The 21,217-nt window shown below is 38.8% G+C and overlaps 2 protein-coding genes across 6 annotated transcripts in view; one reads left to right on the top strand and one right to left on the bottom strand.

Annotated features, from left to right (window-relative positions):
• Positions 1-21,217, bottom strand: part of LOC131437857 (protein RUFY3) — a 48,249-nt gene that overhangs the window by 8,851 nt on the left and 18,181 nt on the right. For 2 of the 5 annotated variants that reach the window (XM_058607510.1, XM_058607516.1), the window contains 5 exons: positions 4,608-5,041; positions 4,303-4,550; positions 3,983-4,241; positions 3,777-3,917; positions 2,911-3,008 (listed from right to left, as the gene is read on the bottom strand). In XM_058607510.1, coding sequence (XP_058463493.1) covers positions 2,911-3,008; positions 3,777-3,917; positions 3,983-4,241; positions 4,303-4,550; positions 4,608-5,041 — 1,180 coding nt within the window. Of the gene's footprint in view, positions 1-2,539; positions 3,649-3,776; positions 3,918-3,982; positions 4,242-4,302; positions 4,551-4,607; positions 5,042-9,610; positions 10,083-15,754; positions 16,694-21,217 lie in introns of those variants that run through there. The other 3 variants (XM_058607493.1, XM_058607484.1, XM_058607501.1) reach the window with 3 other exon arrangements.
• On the top strand, positions 5,048-9,071 carry LOC131437881 (uncharacterized). Its single transcript, XM_058607529.1, has 3 exons — positions 5,048-5,457; positions 7,335-8,403; positions 8,466-9,071. The coding sequence occupies exons 1-3, from the start codon at positions 5,212-5,214 to the stop codon at positions 8,894-8,896; spliced, it is 1,746 nt and encodes a 581-aa protein (XP_058463512.1). The 5' UTR covers positions 5,048-5,211; the 3' UTR covers positions 8,897-9,071.

Here is a 21,217-nt window from a genome sequence, read left to right as displayed (position 1 = left end):
CCAATGTCAGATTCAGTATAAGTTATTTGGTACAGCAGGGCAATACCAATATTTCCGGCGAGCAGGATTATGTCTTACGAAAGGTTAAAAAAACAGGCATTGGAATATGGTTTGATTTTCTTCGCGCTTATTAAGGTGTATTAGGACTTGGTTAACTACACTGATTGGCATTCAGAGTTGAGTATCTCCAAATTAAAAAATATATATAAAACTAGGTTCAAATCTATTCAACATAAATTCACTGATTTGCTTTGTGCACAGCTCAATTCGGTTTTTCTGCTGAGCGTATTTTTATTCATTTGACTTTTTGGATCTATGTTTCCACTTTGTCATTGCAAAACTGAAGCGGTAATTGTTTCTATCAATATTCAGCAGGAATAAGCTACGCATCCAAAAAAATCCACTCGAACTTGTTTAACATTGAAGAAATTCGATAACTCAACCCTTTAAAGGATCAAAAATCGATACCAAGGATTTTTAATTTGTTTTTTTTTTTCCATTGAAATGAGCTTATCTAAAACAGAATAATCAATAAAGAAATTATATTTATTCTAGTTTTGAATTCGCCTTGTGGACTGAAAACGCGAAATGACGCGAATATTTGAAGAGATATGTTTCGTCCTGTTAGAGTTAATTCATTTCGCATTGTGTCCTGCGTCCGGGCAGTTTTATTGCCTTACGTTTATCAGACACTAGCGAAAAGGATAGTTGGAAGATTTTCCTTGAATGCGGATGCGGCACCGAAAAATTCGACGTTAACATTTCGAATGGGCCCAAAAGCCAAAGACTTTGTTTACTTTCTCTTTCAATTATTTCTTCATTGCTATTCGAATGTTTGTTAACTATCTAGTACTGCTAGCAAATCGAACAGTTTGGATGTCATTCTGCACAAATAGTTTGGAAGTTAACGTGAGAATTGATGAATTCCTAACAGAAGCGAGCGTGCCAAATAGCAGTGGCGTCTCGTGACAAAATTGACTAGTTGTGCACTGCTTATGTGACAGATGTAACAGTTATTTGTAAGTGAAAATTAAAGATTGAGGAATGGAGATTCGCTTGTGTTTTTCAATACAATGAGATAACGATATACTTTCGGATGGATTTTTTTATTAAACATACAAATCTCAGAGCTGAGAAATTCGTTCTCTTCTTTAATCTGTGCAGTAACTCATGTGCACAGCAAAGACACTAACACAGCGACAACAGATACTTGAAATTTTATGTCTGATGTATATGAGATGCGTGTAAATACACGCAATTTCGGTGCAATCCAACCTGCTTTCGTCGAATAAATAAAGATTCCAAAAAAATAATTGAATTTGGATGGGACGCAGTTCATTCCTTCAATTCGACCGGTTGTGCAGTGCATGAGGTGCACATGAGGACGAGACGCCACTGCCAAATAGACCATGTCATTGGTTTTTAGGCTAATTTGAAATGTTCACGTTGATTTTATTCACATTATTTTAGTAAAATCGCAAAGAACTGCTTGCGATATTTCATTTTGTCAAAATTTGAAACAAACGAACCAGCGGAGTATCGATTTCATGTGTATTCACAACAACCCGCTTATGTCTCTAACATTATCCGCCCATCTTTTCTATTTCGATTTAACTTTCCATAAAAAGCCTGAATACGGAAAGTGACTCGTTTCCAGTATGTTGTTTCTAAGCAACGTTGCACTTTTAAGAGCTTCAAACACCTATTCCTTCTAACGGGGTCTTCGTTTAGGACGGAAAATATCGCTGGTTACTCGCGAAAAGCATCTGGTCACATGTCAATATTATCGACAACGTGCTGTCTGCCGGAAAATATTCAAGGAAATTGAACGAAGAGACATCTACAACCGGAGACAATGGAATTTCTCAAAAGAAACCACATTACTTTCGAGACAGCAATTACCAATGCGTTAGTAATAGGGTTCTAACTCATTAATAAGCATTTAGGGGTTTTGGTTCTCAATAGTATGCATTTAAGGGTCATGGGTACCGGTTTGTGTCAAGCGCACGTGACTATTTTCGTTTGTGTTACGGTCTTTGACTTATCAGCGCATTAGCAGATATATTTGGTGCCAAAACCCCTGAATAACTGCTGTATATTTTCGGTTAAAGTCGTAAATTTGTTTTCGTGTGCGTTGCTCTTAGGTGCAATACATGTGATTTTGTAAAAAATCATTTATTCACATGTTGTACCGCGAGGTGGTAATTGCAGTTGAACATAAACTGTTAGTGCACTGATCAGTCGAAGACAAAACGTAAAACAAATTAGTAGTATGCTTTTGAAATACAGATAGAATTTGAAGAGGCAGATGATGTTGTTATATGTTCATTCCCTATATGTTCCATGGTCATGTAATCAATGAATATTTCTAAACTTATAGCTCATTCTTACTTATGGATTCAAATAGATAGCATGACTTTTCAAGACGAGATTACGGAAAACAAAAAGCATATATCAAATATCAGAGGAACGAATTGAAAGTCATGTTCAATGGATAATCAATTTCTTTCGAATGTTGCCTTTCAGACAAACAGAGTACTAAATAGCATAATGTTTCTTTATTTGGAATTGATATAAGATCGCAATAAATACATGAAATTATGATACTGTTTTGTATATTCGTAGCAGCACATAGAGAAAGGTCGACTAGATTCTAGCCGAGTTCGCATTTGATCGGCGTTCAAAGTTTCGTAGCCTCAGGTGAGATATATGTTGATTAATAAATAATTAAACATAGGTGAAATTGATGGTAACAATCTAAGATCAATGCAATCACTTTGTTATATCAATTGCTATTTTTCAATGTCAACCAAATCCAACCTGTCAACTGTTGGGTTTGCGAAGCAAATTAAGCTTATAGGTACTTTCTACTAGATTAAAAATATATAGAGTTAATTATATTTGCCGTACTTTTTCTCCATCTGAGCAATAGCGGTGGCCATCGACTCTCGCTGTGTTTCCATACGCGAAATTAGCTCAGTTTTGTGCTTCAATGATGCTTCGCATTCCTGTTAAGAGTAGTAATTTTTATATTTAATTAAAGTTTTTATATTTGATTCTGCTTTTTTATTTGAAAAACTATTTTTTTGAGTATCCTTGGGTTAACATTCGCAAAGCCCTTCACCTAACATCTATAACAAGCAATTTATTGGAAACATGAGCCTAATTGTCAAGCATTGAATTTTATTCAGCCTCGTCTGGATTTTGAACCGAAGAAGCCTTGCCGACTTCCGGCGGCGGTTGATCAACCGAACTGGAATTCTCCGGAAGAATCGCGGCGGTTGCAACAGTCTTGGGTTCCTCCGTAGCCGCAGAACTTTTGTCTGCTGGTGTCGGAGTCGGTTCCGGCGCGCTCGTCGTAACCGCCGACACCCCAGCCGATGGCGATTTGCGCACTTTGTTTGCATTGAAGGGAGGAATTGTGCCAATTTTGAGATGCGCCCGTTTGCTAGGTGGTCCACTCGGACCGGCACTGTTTGGCGGCGAAAGACTACTACTGCCGGTAAGCGACGAGATTGTGCTGATTTGGGAGTCGGTCATAGGGTCGCCTTTCTTCTCGAGATTCGCCAAGATTTTACCGATTTGACATGCCTTCGCTTGAAGTCGGGTTACCATCTCGCCTTTCTGGGTTAGTTCGGATTCGCATTCCTAGTAGTTATTATATTAATTTCAAGGAAGCTCGATTAAGGCTAGTAAAGTTACAGTGTTTCAGTTAAATTAAATATTGAAACTATAAAACAAAAATATAAGTACCGAACAAGAAGTGATTATATTACCTGAAGCTTCCGGTACATGTCCAAATTGATGGATTTTATATCTTCCAGCTGACGTCTCAGAGAGACGATTGTGTCTTGCTTTTCGTGTATGTCTTTTTCCAGAAGCTTCATTGCCATTTCCGTTTCAGCCTTTAGTGATATCTGCGGAATAAACAAAAAACGACGTGCTTAGTTGCCTAGTGGTAGACTACGTTCAAGATTCTTACTTGTAACTGTAATTCCTTTTCAATTTCCTGACGTTTCTTTCGTTCTTCGGCAAGCGCTTCGGCCATTTCTGGATCAAACTTATCCAGAACGTTATTTTTATCTTCCAACGGTTGACCATGCTGTGAAGCACGTCTCAATGCAGCATTTTCCGCTTGCAGAGCCAATAAACTATTCCTCGCTATGGCCAGGTCTTCTTTCATCAGTGCGTTCGTTGTTGTGATGGATTCGACCTTGGCTTGTAGATTTGCAACCGTTGCACTGTAATGAAACAAATATTATGTAGGTATCTTCCTCTGAAATAGAAGTAGCAAGTGCCTACTTCAGATGTCGATTCAGTTCCTCAATGTAGTTCTTTTGATCCAGTACTGCGGTCATCGTTCCACTCGAATCACCTTCGATAGCATGTACCGTACCGTTATTTTCCTCGTCCGGACTGTTTCGAGAACTAGATCTGAGGTACAGAGAAAAATCTATCACACCTTGCTGTGAGTCCAAATCTTCCTCTTTGACACACAGATTACAGTCGATTACATTGAGTCCTACCAGAATGCCGATGATAATGATAACCTGGAAGGAAACTCTTAGTTAATGAACGATGTTTTATCCACTGAAAAATATAAATACCTCGTCACTCATCATCAGCGCATGGGGCTCATAATATTCCGACAACGTATCTTCTCTACGTTCGATCAAAACTTGCATATAATCAGCCAGTTTTTTCTGCATCAGAGCTAATCGCAACCAGGCCCTAGCCCGCCCCATGTGGGTCTTCACAGTCGGAAGATCCCGCACACTGGACGTTATATCTTGTGCTTCCACGCAGTACCTTTCGACACTCTGCAGTATGTCCCATAGTTCCTTCTTGGGTCCCAGTAGTCCTTTCTTGGGTCGCAATCCATGCCGCAGCACGTGCTCCAGTACGATGAAGAAGTGCTGTAACGGTAGATGATCGGAGTCCAACATCCGTCCGAAGCGAATCGATTGTTCCAGCAGTTCCTTCACCACCAGTTTGCAAATGTTCACCAAGTTACTGCGTTCGATCGAAGCCGGGTCGCGGGCTATAAACAAAAATATGAAACCCGTTCAGCATTACGAGGTGCACATCGATTCGGAGTAGTAGGCGCCTGCGAAGCGCACAACAATACTAGTGCGTTGACATTTGCACGCGTTGCATCGCAATTTACCGGTTCAGAACAACAAACATTGAATGGATAAATAATACGGAAGAATGCTAGTAGCACTCACTAATACTCGGGTTCAATCTGGTTCGCGAATTTATTTCTATTTGTGTACAGTTTTTTTGCTGCTTAGAGTGCTGGTGTGTGATGAACAGATGGTTGAAAGTAACATTTCACTGCGCGAAGATCGGAACAAGGGATCGTATGGAACGGCACTTCACCGGCAGTATCGTCCTGGAGGAAAGTGGTGCAATGCGGAAGATCTGGCGATAGCGGACACGAGGCAAAACTTTCAGGTAACGTCAGGGTAATAATTATTGAAGCTAAACTATTGATTTATCGATCAAATTTCGGATTTCCGAGAAACAAACACTGTGATCCTGTTTTACGCGGATTTCTGAAACTATTTGGTTTTTTTACGCGAATTTCCGAAGTTTAGTTTATTTTTCTACGCTGATTTCCGAACTCAAACGGTTTTTTACGCGAATTTCCGAAGTTGCATGGTTATATTTCTTCGCGAATTTCTGTAACACCGGATTTTTTTCTATGCCGATTTCTGAACTAAAGCGGTTTTCTACACGGATTTTCGAAGTTATGCAGTATTTTTACGCGAGTTTCCTAAGTTATGCGTATTTCCGAAGTTATGTGGTTTTTCTCATGCGGACTTGTCACGCGTTTATTTTTTTTAACACAGATTTCCGAACTAAAGTGGCTTTTCGCACGAATTTCCGTACCTAGGCGAATTTTTCCCGATTTTTTTCGAAGTTTTGCGGTTTCTTACACGGATTTACGCAGTTGAACGTTTTTTCGCGGATTCCCGAAATCATGCGATTTTTTCACGTGAATTTCCGAAGTTACGCGGTTTTCATGCGGATTTTCAAAGTTCCGCGGTTTCCTTACCGAGTAGATAAACTACGAAGATTTCCAAACTTAAGCAGTTTTTACGCGGATTTCCGAAGTTATGCGGGTTTTACGCGGATTTCCGAAGCTACGCGGTTTTTTTCTAAGCTGATTTCCGAGCTCAAGCGGTTTTTTACGCGAATTTCCGAAGTTGCATGGTTATATTTATTCGCGAATTTCTGTAACACCGGAATTTTTTTCCAATGCCGGTTTCTGAACTTAAGCGGTTTTCTACACTGATTTTCGAAGTTACGCAGTATTTTTACGCGAGTTTCCTAAGTTATGCGTATTTCCGAAGTTATGTGGTTTTTCTCATGCGAACTAGTCACGCGTTTATTTTTTTTTAACACAGATTTTCGAATTAAAGTGGCTTTTTGCACGAATTTCCGTACCTAGGCGATTTTTTTCGAAGTTTCTTACACGGATTTACGTAGTTGAACGTTTTTTCGCGGAGAAATCATGCGATTTTTCACGTGAATTTCCGAAGTTACGCGGTTTTCATGCGGATTTTCGAAGTTCTGCGTTTTTTTTTTGTATACGCGGATTTTCGTAGTTACACGGATTTCCGAAGTTATGCGATATTATTACGCGAATTTTCCAAGTTACACTGTTTTTTATGCAGCTTTCCGAAGTTACGCGTTTTTTATTTTTCGGTTTTCCAAAGTTCCGCGGTTTTCTTACGAAGATTTCCCATGTTTTTTTTCTACGAAGATTTCCTAACATAAATGGTTATTCTCACGGATTTCCGAAGCTACGTGGTTTTTTTCTACGTTGAAACTACGGATTTTTTTGTCTACGCCGATTTCTGAACTTCAGCGATTTTTTTACGCGGATTTTCGAGGTTACGCAGTATTTTTACGCGGATTTCCGAAGTTATGTGTTTTTTCACGCGGACTACCGTTGTCACGCAAATTTTTCCTACGCAAATTTCTGAGCTTAAGCGATTCTTTTACACGAATTTCCGAAGTTGCGCGGTTTTTATCCTACGTCGATTTCCAAAAATAAGCGGTTTTTACACGAATTGCCGTACTTAAGCGGTTTTTTGTACGCGAGTTCCCGAAGTTATGCGGTTTCTTACACGGATTTCCGTAATTACGCGGATTCCTGAAGTCATGCGGATTTCCGAAGTTATGCGGTATTTTTACGCGGACTTCCGAAGTTACAGTATTTATCACCCCTAGCTTCAGAATGAAATTTTAGATGTTTTACTACAGATTAGAATGATATTTTAGACGAGTATAAAACTTCTCTTGAACTCTTTTCCTATCCAAAGGACCTGATGCCATACCGCAGCAAACAGTTCGAACCAATGACCGACGACATAGTGAGGAGTTTCCTGCTGTACTTCACTTCCGTAGCTAAGATAGTCGACGATGTGAACGAATTGGACGATGACCGATACAGTTTTGTCTGGTATGATACCGTTGGAGACTACCTGCATGGTTATCTTTTGCCAGTAGCGAAGTACTGCTTCTACTCTGGTAACGTGACTTATGATTCGGTACGTTCGGTACTGGATTACTATGGAAAAATCAAACATTTGCTGGATACCGACGGGCACGGATGGTCACAGACAAATCTAAGCACTGAACATGCGAATCAGAAGATTCTTCAAGACGGAAATGCCAAAAGCGATTCTAATTGCTCGGAACTGTCATTTGACAGTTCTACGGAAATACCACTACCGAAAGTAGAACTTGATGATGAGTCGTTGGCGATTATTTCTTTGTGGGTACCGTTCAAATCTCGTCAGCTTTATGATCCTCGATCGAAGTCATCTCTGTCCATTCTAAGATTTTACTATCTAACTATCGATCAGTGCATTCCACGAAAACAACAATCTCGTCAGTCATTCGCGAATCAGTTTCTTAAATGGATCGATGAGAACGTGATGAGACATCTGACGGATGAGACATTCTATCCGGGACTGGAGTCGATACTCGGCATCAAACAGACTTTGATAGCAGATCTCGGTGGGAAAGTTATTGCAAAGAAGTCAGTTGATGAAGAAAATGACGAGTTTGGAGAATCCAGAGGATTTTTTGGAAATTTCTTCGGTTCCACTGATTCGACGAAGGAGGACGAAAATGGTGCAGATGCGTACCAGAACCGGTGGTTTCTACTTAAAGTTGGCTCAATCGCGGTAGGGATAGCCTTAGTGCTGTTGATCGTTATCGTACTGATAAAGAAGTTTAGACGAAAAATCAAGAAAGAAAGGTCAAATATCAGGAGTAAATCATGGAATAAAAGAGAGTTGATTGTTGAACAATGTAACGATTCTGCGGACGAAGATATCCTGTTCGATAAAAAACGTTCCAAGTCGAACGCATCGAAAACCAAAGGTAAGTTCCTGAGACAATAATAAACCCAAACAGTGATACAGAAAATTACGCTCTCCTGACAGAATGCGGATGGCGATACGGTCGCCCATCGTATCCACAGGACAGTTTACCGAAGCCAAACACCCGGCGCTACAGCCAGCAGCAATTGCCATTTTCCGACTCCGATGAAGACAATGATTTTTTACCATTCCAACCGAACAAAAACACTGAACGAATACCGTTGATCGCGAAAGATACCGCCAAGAAGCGAAAATCGCACTGTGGCAGGGGTTGTCTTTGCATGAATTGCACCAGCAAAGCTCAAACTTCCAACGAGTCCCACCAGCTGCGATCCAGCTCGAGCTATAAACTGGTGAACGAGACTGCTTTAGGAGCAGCGAAACCGAAGAAAACGATCGATCCTTCGCCGAGCAAGATTCAACCATCGCAAGACGTTGTGAGAACGGAAAGTTTTAGCCGTAGAACGGATTCAGCAACGAGACGGGCCGATTGATGAAACCGACGTTTCCCCGGTACAGATGAGATGATCATCGAGGTCGAAATGGTTGACATGAGGGTTTGTGTTATGATTAAGCAGCGGGTGCAAAATGTGAAGCTTACATTTACAGAATCCAAACAGATGGAACTTAACTTACGGAGGTAATCTAGTTTTGCGTTGATACGAAAATAAGCACAAGGCGCGATATTATCGATTGGTAGTATTTTGGTTCGAATTAGTGTTAGTGATAAGTATATTTTTTTAGTTGGTCATATTTTGTATTGTTTTAAGGCGGCAAGCATTCACAGCGCATGAAATATTAACAAAATTTAAACAAAAAATAATGGGTAAACAAATAAATGTTACTTTCATATTATCTTTTTAATTCTCCTAAAATCAAATTCATAAAGTTTAAACTTTCACTGTTGTTCGACTGAACGGTAAAATTACATGAACCGAACGGAAACAAAACCAATTTCAACAACTGATTCTTACTTAGGATAATTAAAACAACCCGAAGAAAAATAATTTCAATACAAATGACATAAAGTAAGGCGCTGTGCAAATATCGAGCAGTTTACCTTTCAACTTCTGTTTTGAGGATTTGGTTCAACCAATTCATGTTGTGCCATTTCGGTATCTTACATCGCAAATTAAAAGTAAAACCCAACAGAACAGGTGGTTCATTCCAAACAATAACAACAATCATAATCTATAAATAGCACCTACAGTAGTAGTTAACCCAATCGCGCTCGATATTCTTCTCCTCGCACTTCGCATTCTCAAGTACACCGAAAGTATTGAGCGAACCATCACCGTCACCGAAGCCGCCATTGCCACCGCGATGCTGTCCGCCGCCCCTACTGGACACGGTTGGATGGCCATCCTTAATGTCGAGATCGTTGAGCTCCTTCAGACAGAGCCATTCACCGTCAACGGATACGCGGAAATTGCACAGATAAATAGTGTCTTGGGCACTGGTATCGCTGCTACAGCCGGTGCCATTACCTCCTAGGCTTCCGGTTGCCAGGCTGCCACCGTCATAATTCGACTGACCGGTACCGGAGCCGCCGAGGATCGTTTTCGGCAAAGCGATGGTACTGCCGTCGATCAGTTTACCACTGCCGGGCGAACTGTTCGAACTGCCGGCCGTCTGGTGATGGTTGTTGGGCTGCGCTATCCCTAGCGCACGCATCTTCGGCTGAAATGGATGGTTTTTGATCAGTATGAGTTATTCGACGGTAAACGGGCATTTCAGAATAGTGAACGTAGCGTGTTTTCATTTGTTTTTTGAATTTGGTCAGAGATCAGTCTACCGAATTTTTAAATAAACTTCAGTCTTTTATACTTTATTTAAGAAATTGGCCGTTAGTTGACTACACTCACTTTTTGCCTTTCTCATATAGAAAGGCTATGCAATCACTGTGAAACCGACTTTTGAACCGAGTGTCATATACCATTCGACTCAGTTCGTCGAGTACGCAAAATGTGTGTGTGTGTGTGTGTGTGTGTGTGTGTGTGTGTGTGTGTGTGTGTGTGTGCGTGTGTGTGCGTGTGTGCGTATGTGTGTATGTAACGTTTTTTTGCACTAACTTTTCTCGGAGATGGCTGAACCGATTTTCACAAACTTAGATTCAAATGAAAGGTCTTGTGGTCCTATACAAAAATCCTGAATATTATTTGAATCCGACTTCCGGTTCCGGAATTATGGGGTAAAATGTGCCTAAAAATGTGAAAATAAGTGCACTAACTTTTCTCAGAGATGGCTGAGCCGATTTTCACAAACTTGGGTTCAAATGAAAGGTCTTGTAGTCTCATACAAAATTCCTGAATATTGTTTGGATCCGACTTCCGGTTCCGGAGTTATGGGGTAAAATGTGCAAAAAAATGAAAATATGTTTTCTAGCTTTTCTCATAGATGGCGCGACCGATTTTCACAAACTTGGGTTCAAATGAAAGGTCTTGTAGTCTCATACAAAATTCCTGAATATTGTTTGGATCCGACTTCCGGTTCCGGAGTTATGGGGTAAAATGTGCAAAAAAATGAAAATATGTTTTCTAGCTTTTCTCATAGATGGCGCGACCGATTTTCATATGGTTCATAGGTTCAAAAGAAAGGTCCTGTGGTCCCATACGTAATTCCTGAATTTCATCTGGGTCCGACTTCCGGATCCGGAAATATAAGGTAAAGTGTGTTAAAAATTGTATACCATCACTGAAAAGTGCGGAAACCTGTAAAAAGTTTTCTAAATCGACCTCAAATCTTCTCCAATTAATAATTTTTATCAGTAGACGGTCAAACAAACCGATTTCGGTTATTCTTTTTAGGAATCGAAGAAAATTATTTTGAAGAATATCACAGTATTATATATGATGGTATGATTGATATGAGAAAGGCATCATTACACCACTAGGTGTATTAAAACAGGTTTTTTTTAATGCAGTTGCTGCGAAATACATGGGGAAGATGAAGCAGCTCGTAAGCAAATGAATCTATATAAAAAACGTTCGGTACTGTCGATGATTTGCCTGATCGCGCACATCTTAAGAAAAGCGATAGAAAAAATACGAAAAAGACGGAAAACCGATTCTCGTGGTGTTTTCAGAAAAACCCAATTTTGACTCCCCACGAAAATATTATATGAAGCTATTCGTAGCCACTTGCTGGCAAATGGAATGAAATATCGAAGAATGAAAAACTTGTACCAAGTGAAAAACGTGTGGCATGAGTGAATGAAAATTCTTACCACAATTGGAACACCAAAAACTTTTTTGATAAATCTTCCTTTTGGATCTACGCCATCTAGTTCCATGTTTGGGAGTGCTTCCCAGAAAGGGTTTCAGAACTTCGATCTTATTTAAAAACAATTTTAATGCCGACAAAATTAACCAAATCTATCTTCCGGCATGGAGATTATGAAGCACTAGCAGTTCAATTGAAATTGTTTTGCACTGACGAGTCGTAAAAATCCTGTCCTAATCCACCTAGTGATGTAATGATGCCTATCTCATATAACTTACATTTTCAAATATATTTTACTAACAGATTCTCCAAAAACCTATTCTTTAAATTTTGAATAAGAACAAGAAAGTTTATTTGGTCATACCTTAGCACAACCTTTTTTAATTTTTAAGGAGTTTGGAAAAATTCTTCCAATTTTGGATGAATTCTTCGTTTTTTTGCGTTGTCGCGTAAATGATCGGTTGCAACAAGAGTTCTAACATGTATTTTTTAATGTTACACCGTTTCAAAAAAAGTTGACGACAACGTTTCTTCATAACATAATTAGTTACGAAATAGTTATTTATAGGTTTCCAATCACCACATCTTTTTGTCATACTGAACGAATAATCATTTATAAGTTATCGTTACTTAATTCAAACATATGTTTAATCGCTTAGTTTTGCTTTTAGCTATTAGTAAACACGTAAGCGTATGTGCAAATCGTTACTGTGAATTGATATAGCAGTAACATAGAAATTACAACATACAATTTCTGCACTGATCCCGATAGCTATCAATTGGTTACCGCAGCGTAATCGCAAGACGTGTATGCAACATAAGTAAAACAAGAAATTTGTAATTTCATATACTATGTTACTTGTTTATTGTTGATAGAAACGCATTCTGGATTCATTCATTATGAACGTCTTTAATGGAAAGATAAGTTATTCCAGCATGGCATTGCAACGTAACGACAACTTATTTCTAACCGATTTCCAATATGTTGCTAGTCACTAGTAGAAACTGTGCTTTTTGAGTCATGTGGTAACATGATAATAATTTCTTGTTGCAAACTAGTCACAAATAAGCTAGCGCAACAAAAATTGTTACTTGGAATTGAATTCAAAAAAAAATCTGTAGCATTTCATGAGACCGTAAAATTTGAGTCATTTGAGTCTCAGTTTGTGAAAATTGACTCAGTCGTCTCTGAGAAAATGAGAAGAGTTCCGTTTTGACCACTATTTCTGCTTCTTCCGGAACCGAGAACTGGGAACCATTACTACATATTGAAGCAGTTTTAAGCTAAATTTAGAAGTTTTTTTTAATTTTTTGCATTATCGCTCTAAATGACGGGATGCAATTTCATGCAAACTTCACCCTGTAATTTCGGAACCCGGATCCGGATAAATTTCTACATCAACTTATGGGATTATAACGCATTTCATTTGATTCTAACCCAAGTAACCGTATGCATTATATCACATTTACAACTTTAATAAAACCTTGTTAATGTAGAATCACATTAATTCAATATGCTTCAATGCGGCGTGCTTTAAATTTGCAATCAAAATATAATGCATCATAATCTTACAACAGCTTTTTGTCATGCTATACATTAGCATGTAATGCTATATTTTAATGCAATCAAACAATCTCGATAACAGTACATAGAAAATGAATTGCTACATTAAATCAATGCATTAGGGTCTAGCTAGTCGAAATTTAATCTGTTAGCCAATATAATAGTTGTCGGTAAAAATGTGCAAAGTTAAATGTTCGATCCGAAAAAATGTTGCACATTTGTAACGAAAGGAAAAATATGTACCGTTTATTTTATTTAAAATTCGTATCACGCATTTTTTCGTAAATTTCAAATTATTTTTCAAGGTTTTTAAATAGAGTTTCTGATGTTTCATAACACCTTATGTAACAATCAAGTCCTATATAAATTCTATAAACAAATATAAAGCAGACATATGACTTGGTGGCCTTATATCTGTCTCGCGTGCATCCACAATGTATTTGTTGGTTATTTGGGATGCATTGATTAAATCGATAAAGAATAATTGTAAATTTTTTATTTCAGTATTATAAATGCATGTTATACATAGATAATCTTTTATTAGTCGTATAATTGCCAAGTTTCACTTTATATTTACATTATGAAATTTCTTAGGGTGAAGCCACAGAGAAAGCGACAAGCGACGCTTAGCGAAGCGATGCGAAACTTGACAGATCGCACAGAGTCGCGCAGCAGAGCTCCGTCCATTCAAGTTCAGCAGAAAAATGACATGTATGTCAGCGTGAGTGCGATGCGATCGGTCTGTAGTCGCTTCGCAACGCATCGAGTTCACTCTGACATACTTGTCATTTTTCTGCTGAACTTGAGTGGACGGAGCTCTGCTGCGCGACTCCGTGTGATCTGTCAAGTTTGGCATCGCGTCGTTTGTCGCTTTCTCTCTGGCTTCACCCTTAGAGTTTCATGGCGTTTCTAGAGAGTGTATATTCTTTATATAAGGTGGAATTAATATAGGCATATAACGCGTTGTGGTTACTTGGCAAGTTTGTGAAAATCGGTCCAGCGGCTTCTGAGAAATTGGAGTGATTTCCGGTTTGAAGTACACAATCACTTTTTCCGCTACTTTCGGAACCGGGAACGAGATCTAGTGTACCCAAAATCAATGTATTTTGACATCAACTAACCAGACCTGCTCAATTGAAGAATGATACGGCTATGTATTCTTTTTACTTATCGACCTCTAATTCCGAAACCGGAAGTCGCATCCGGATAAAATTAGATAAGTTTCATAAGTTTAAGATAAGTTTTTTAGTAAGACCTTTCATTTGAACATAAGCTTGTAAAAATTGAACGAGAATGGAATCGATCTTCTAAAAACATGAATGCACTTGTTTAAATATTTTATCCCGCTACTCCGGAACCAGAAATCGAATCCAGATGTAATTCAATAGCAGGCTATGGGACTAAGTTCAAGAAAATCGGTTAAGTGATCTCCAAGAAAATCGAATTCACAATTTTTCATTTTTTTACATTTTACTCCTTTTCTCCCGAACTAAAAATCCTGAGTAAATTCAGTAGCTATAGGGCCAAAAGACCCATTTCAATCTAAGTTTGCGAAAGTCGGTCCACCCATCTCCGATAAAATTGAGTGCATATTTTTGGTACATACACACGGAAACACTTTGCGTACTCGATGAACTGAGTCGAATGGTAGATGACACACGACCCTCCGGGTAGCGGTTCGAAAATCGGTTCCAAAATTAAGTTTCAGAATCCACGTCTAGAATTCAATTACAGAATTCAGTTCGAGAATCCATGACTAGAATTCCGCTATAGGACTCAGCTCCAGAATTAATTTTCACAATCAAGATCCGTAGTCTAAAATTCAGTTTAAGAACTCGAGGACATGAATTCAAGCTCTGAATTTAGTTCCTAAATTCAGCTCTAAACTCAATGCCAATGTTCTATTCCAGAATTCAGGGTTTGAACTCAGGTTCTGAATTCAGTTCCAGAATCAATGTCTAGAATTCCGTTACAGAATTCAGGTCCGAGTTCAGAGTACAGAATCCGATTAAAAAAATCAGTTTCAGAATCGAGTTGTAGAATTCAGCACCAGAACTAAATTCCAATATTCAGTTCCAGAATTCAGGTGCAGAATTCTGGTTCAAAATTAAGTTCCAAATTCAATTTTAGAATTCAGGAATATAATTCATTGTTTGAACTCAGGTCCTGAATCAAGCTACAGAATTAAGTTTCAGAATCCAGGTTCAGAATTCAGTTGTCTAGAGTTCAGGTTCAGAATTAAGTTCCAGAATACAGAACCAGAATTCAGTTTCAAAATTAATTTTTGGAATTTATTTATCAAATTTTGGTCAAGAATTCAGGTTCAAAATTATGCAACGGAAACTAGAAACTAGTTCAAAATCTGGTTCCAAAATTCAATTCCAGAATCCAGGTATGGAATTCAGGGTCAAGAAAGTATTTATGCCACAAATACAAAGCCATTGCCACAAAGTATAGCTGAAGCTTTACGATTGCTTAGTAGGTTTTATTTTCTTATACATCTTCAAATTCTGAAACAAATGAAAACAAACTGCATCAATATGGACAAAACAAAACATTTACTTACGTTTCGATTCGTGGTGAAAATTTTGACTTTTTAGTATCACACAAAAGCAGGTAAAATTCGTCCTCCACCACAAACTAGTTCTGGTGCTACTGGATAGCGACACTTATTTACTTTTCTGCTCCACAACCGAGTAAGTGGTAGTCGTGTTGATGAAATTTCTTGACGAGATCACCGGAACAACAGCAGCAGCGAGAAACACTGAACACTTTTATTGCACTGCGATGACTCATGCACCGTGTCTACATACGCACTTTTCTTTCAACCGAACAGTATTGAACTAACGTTGACAGATACAATCCAACTTTTCAGGTGTTATAATATGATCAATTAACAATAAATGATAGCTTTTAGTGTTCTGCATCAATCAAAATGTAAAGGCCCAGCAGCAAAAGACTCTTTTCCATACGGGAGCAACGTTCGTAGTTCACTTATTCACTTTATTGAATTTCTTTCAGTTCTTTGATATATCAAATTGCAATTGAAGAAACCCGGTGCCGCTAAGATGCCAGCAGTTTTTACAGTAACCTCGATCTAGTTTTCCGTTGTATGAAGGCTTCAATTCCCGAATTATTCGTGGTGATACTCAACCAGACTTACGTGAAATTTTGCTCGAACCTGCTATCGATTTTTCTACTGACAAATGAATTTTCCGACGACGCTTTCCACCAATACCTCTGTAACGAAATCGAATGAAGCGAGGACACTAACACGTATGTTTCTACCACCAGCGCTGAGATGATGTGTTCAAAGACCGGCAACAAGACACAGCACAGGACCCACCACCACCCACCGTACTTTGTTTTTGCATGATTTTGTTTTGGCACACTGTTCCGTTTTTAGTGTTTATTTCTGTACTGGTGCAGGGCACTGTCGCTAGGTGGTGTACCAGCAAGGAGACGCAAATGTATAGTGCTATGATATCACCACCAATCGTAATAGCACCAAGTGATATCGCGAATTAGAACTTGTTGATTACTAAAACAATAATACGGTATAAAAAATGTTTGTTTGAAGACATCCATCAGGAAGTTTTAGGACCTAAAAATCATTATTCAGAGAATTTGACATGAAGAATTCGACTGATGAAATTTGGATAATTTACGAATGAAAATTTTTGCATATTTCGAAATATAGTTGTTACATTCACGATGCAATTCTCATCGGACCCCTAAATAACTCTGAAGTAGAACGCACATCGTTTCATTGGAAGTGGTTGAATGTTTCTTCACGGACTTAGTTTCTTGATTGGGGTTGAAAATCATCACGACTTCTTGCGCGGCAAATGTATGTAAGTTGTTTCATTCGGTTCTTCAGACCTTTCTCTACAAGATAAGCTAGCTTTAGTAGACTTCCTCCAAGCATCACCTCCAGTTTCAACGTTGACTTCGTTGAAATAACTGAACTGAGCTGGAGTAGACCGTCAGTAGCTGCATTTCGTGATTGACCGATGAAGTGAAAATGCACAATGAAGCAAAAAGTTTATGCTTGGGAGAAGCAAATCGTGTTCACTGTCATTTTTCTGACAATGAGTTTGTTTTCATTTAGTAACTTTTCCTACGAATGTCGGATTGTTTTGCAGTCTTCGAAGTTTTCTTCCTGGTTGAATTTCCTACGAAAATAACACCTGCTCTGGTTGATAGAGTATATAAAGTGATTTCCAGATGATTTGTTGACATTAAAAATGACTTACTTCTTAGGATACGGGGCCGGGTGTCATTTAAAAGTTTCAAATATAGCTGCGTAACCTTCTTCTGTCATAATTTTGAACGATTATAACTCAGCCATTTGTTGATGGATTGATATAATTCAACAACCAATCGATTCGGAAACGTTGAATTTAAACGTGTATGGCAACGTCGTTTCAGTATTTCAATAGCATACGATTGAAAAATTGGTTTCAGACGACCTATGTTTTCACGAACCAATCACAACATGTCATCATGATGTCATCCGTTTAATTTTTCTCACACGGCTGACGGTTTTGGTCTTCACGTCGCTTACGCTTCGAATTTAGTATCAGTCCTGTTTCGGTTGTCATAAGGGGGCTTCACGTCATGCAAGAAAAGTATCACTCTCTTCTGCATCGTATGAACCTTCGCACAAAGGGAACCTATAAATATATGCCATTTTACGATTTAACTTGAGCAGGCTGCCAGCCGCCAACGAAACAGGTAGCTTGTCTTGTGAGTGGATGATGAAACTGAGAGTTACATAAATTCGCTCTCTGGATAGTCGCTTTTGTATGTGTGCGGTGTGTTGATGCTGTGTTCACTTGATTATATTGAATATCAATTAGTCGTTGATTTTGATTTTTCGGTAATTAGTAGGCCAATTTGGAACTATCGGCGATAGATTTTTCGTATCTAGTTTAAAGTGTTTGTATCTCGGTGTTGTTTATGTATTTGCCGCATTTAACTTGATTCAAAAGCATTACATGAATATTGTATTTCGCCATCCACTCGACGGTAGTTTGTGTGGGTGTTCACTGTATTGCAATTGACTATCGATTTGGATTCACCTGTGAGCGATGGAGTTGCAGAAAACGCTGTACTCATGTCGTTTTCGCTTGAGGAAACTGAAGCTTTCCCGAAACTGTGTTCGGTTCGCACTTAGCAACGGGGGAGTGAGCAAACCCGATATAAAAAGTAGATAATTTTGAATCTACTCTGTAAGTACAGCGTTTTTGACTTTCTCTATAGAAAGGTATGAGAATTGCTGGAAAACCGACTATCGAACGGAGCCATTGATCAAGTTCGAAGATTCAATGACTGCGACTTCTGGTTTCGGAGATATGATGGTTTATTGACGTAACCGTCAAAACACGTTGTTTTTATCGCTCTTCCCGGGGGTGCTATCAAACGTCTAGGAATCGCATGAAACGTCGAGATTTAGTGTCATCTAAAAAAAATTTTTTTGTTCAATCAACTCTCTGGGAATTTTGAGTTCCAGAAAGTCGATTTAAGGTAGCGCTTCGCCGTGGTCAGGTCGAAGCAAGACATCTCACTGCTACCTCTTGCTTTGTCGCCGAAATTTCACCCTAAATTGCAAATTTCTAAAATACTAACCCGATTCACGAAAAATCAAAAACATACGATTGTAGGTAAATGATTTTACTATGCATTTGGCGAAAAATATCAGTTAGAAAACTTTTCTTTCGCGAGATTTCGTGCGAGTTTTGTTAAAATTTGGTTTTCTTATTTCCTTTTCTCGCTATAAACAACTCGCATATGTAGGGATGTGCTACGTTTTCAACAAAGCGTCAAAGCTAGTAGCGATGAAAATCTTTACTGATTTCTGGTTCTACTGAAACAGGAATAGAAATTATTTTACAAAGTAGTAACACTTACTTACATTTTCTACTCATCTATATTCAACGTTTACGCAGAGAGAACGGACAACGAAAACAAAAGAAATGTTGTTAGCGTCTACCGCATGTAGCATTTTGCACACCCCAATGCATGCATTGACATTGTGTGCGTGCGAAAGAATAAGGAAAAACTCATTTATTTTTATAACTCGCACGAAATCTTTCGATAAAAATGTTTATCAGGCACAATTTATATACGAATCGATAGAAAAATTAATTATCTAGAATCGTATGTTCTTGGAATTTCCGTTTTCTTCCCCGTTTTCTCACAATTTTGGGTAAAGTGCGTGAAACCCCGGGATAGGCAGCGAACTCCCGTGACCACGGCGAAGCGCTACCTTAAACATTTTTTCTTCGGGATGACATTCTATGATGATTTTTCAAAAACTATGAAAATTTCACTAAGTGGATTAAGAAGGGTTTTTGCCTTTCTCTATAGAAAGGTATTAGAATTGCTGACAAAATCGACTATCAAACGGAGCCTACCAATCGACTTATGAGCGACGAGATCGAAGAATGTATGTGTCTGCACTTTTCAAAGATATTTTTACGCTCAATTTTCTCTGACGGTGGCTGAAGGATTTTAACTAACTTAAGTTTAAAAGCTACTGTCGGGCCATTGATCAAGTTTAAAGATCAAATGGCTGTGACTTCGGTTTCCGGAGATATGATGGTATAAGTGACGTAACTGACAAAATACTTTTTTACCTCTCTAATATAAATAAGAGTGCCAATATTTTGGAATTCCCATGCAAAATTTTAAAAATGAAATATGGGTAAGGGGTTCTGCCCGGCGGCTAAGGTTTGAAAATTTTCGATCTTGAAAAATCACCATAGGGTGGAGTACTTGAGATTTCCGAAATCGAAAATCCTGTTTTAGATGCCAAAAGTTTTGGAATTGCATGAAACGTCGAGATTTAGTGTCATCTAAAAAAAAACACACTTAATTTTGAGTCCCAGAAAGTCGATCTTCATAACACAACTTTTAACTGAAGCCATTTGCAAGCCATAGTAAATGAAGATTCCAGTATGCACAGTCACGTACCCAGAGAGGGGGCCCGAGGGGCCCTGGCCCCTCCCGAAATCAAAAACAAATATATAATTATTTAGAAGGTCTCAGGCATGTGTTACTGAAATAACAAGATAGTAATCGCAAAGAAATGTAATACAATAACAGTTCCAGTGGAAAAGTTTGAAGGGTCTATTAAAAACACCCACGAAAGGGACACCGAGAATTAGGTACAACAGCAATCGTCAGTAACAATATTTTTTTATGTTTGGGCCCCTCCCGAAACGAAATTCTGGGTACGGGCCTGAGTATGCACACGACCAGTCGGCAGAGATGTCTATCTCCTCTGTGTGACGAAGAGCAAGCAAAATTTCTCCCCTCGCACTGACAACTTCAACGAGAGCTCTTTTCTTTCACATTTATACACCACTGTTGTGTAAGTGTGCACGCATCAAGAGTGCGTTTGTTTATTTCCTTTTACCTCTTCCACTGAATCGCACCAAAGTGCTAGAGCATTAGCTAATAAATTCTCTGAGGTGGATGCAGATACTTTCACAGAGGTGCACACGCCGGTGAGCACTCTGCTGTATGGTTTTCGTAGATGAAGCGTGGACACGCAAAATCAGCAAAATTAAACAATTTATCGTAAAATTTTCGGTTGTCCTTGCAAATTTTTCATAGCAAGGCCAGATCTACTCTCTATTAATTGAAGTTCACAGAAGTGTTCGCTCACAATCACGCGCCAGTGGTCACTTGGGTGTATTTAGACGAGAGCGCGTGTGAGCGATTCATGCGAAGAGAATGTGTTTCACTCGCGCCAGCTGCTTTAACCACAAGCACACACTCAAATGCTGTCTATTCGACACTGAGAAGAAGTGCGCTTTCCTCTTTGTGCGGTGCTTCGTTTTTCTCATCCTCGGTGTGGCAGAAATCTGACTCTAGCGTTTATCACTGTGGTGAAATGCCATCTCTGCCCGTCGGTAAACCAATCCATTTTTAAGCCTACAATATTGAAGTAATGCTTTCGTATTAAGTTAAACGTTGCTAATCCATCAACAAATCACCGAGATACAAACGCTTCAAATTA

Source organism: Malaya genurostris, chromosome 1 (assembly GCF_030247185.1).
Source record: "Malaya genurostris strain Urasoe2022 chromosome 1, Malgen_1.1, whole genome shotgun sequence".
Taxonomy (NCBI): domain Eukaryota; kingdom Metazoa; phylum Arthropoda; class Insecta; order Diptera; family Culicidae; genus Malaya; species Malaya genurostris.
Note: the sequence above shows the minus strand (reverse complement) of the source record. Positions and strands in the feature narration are given on the sequence as shown.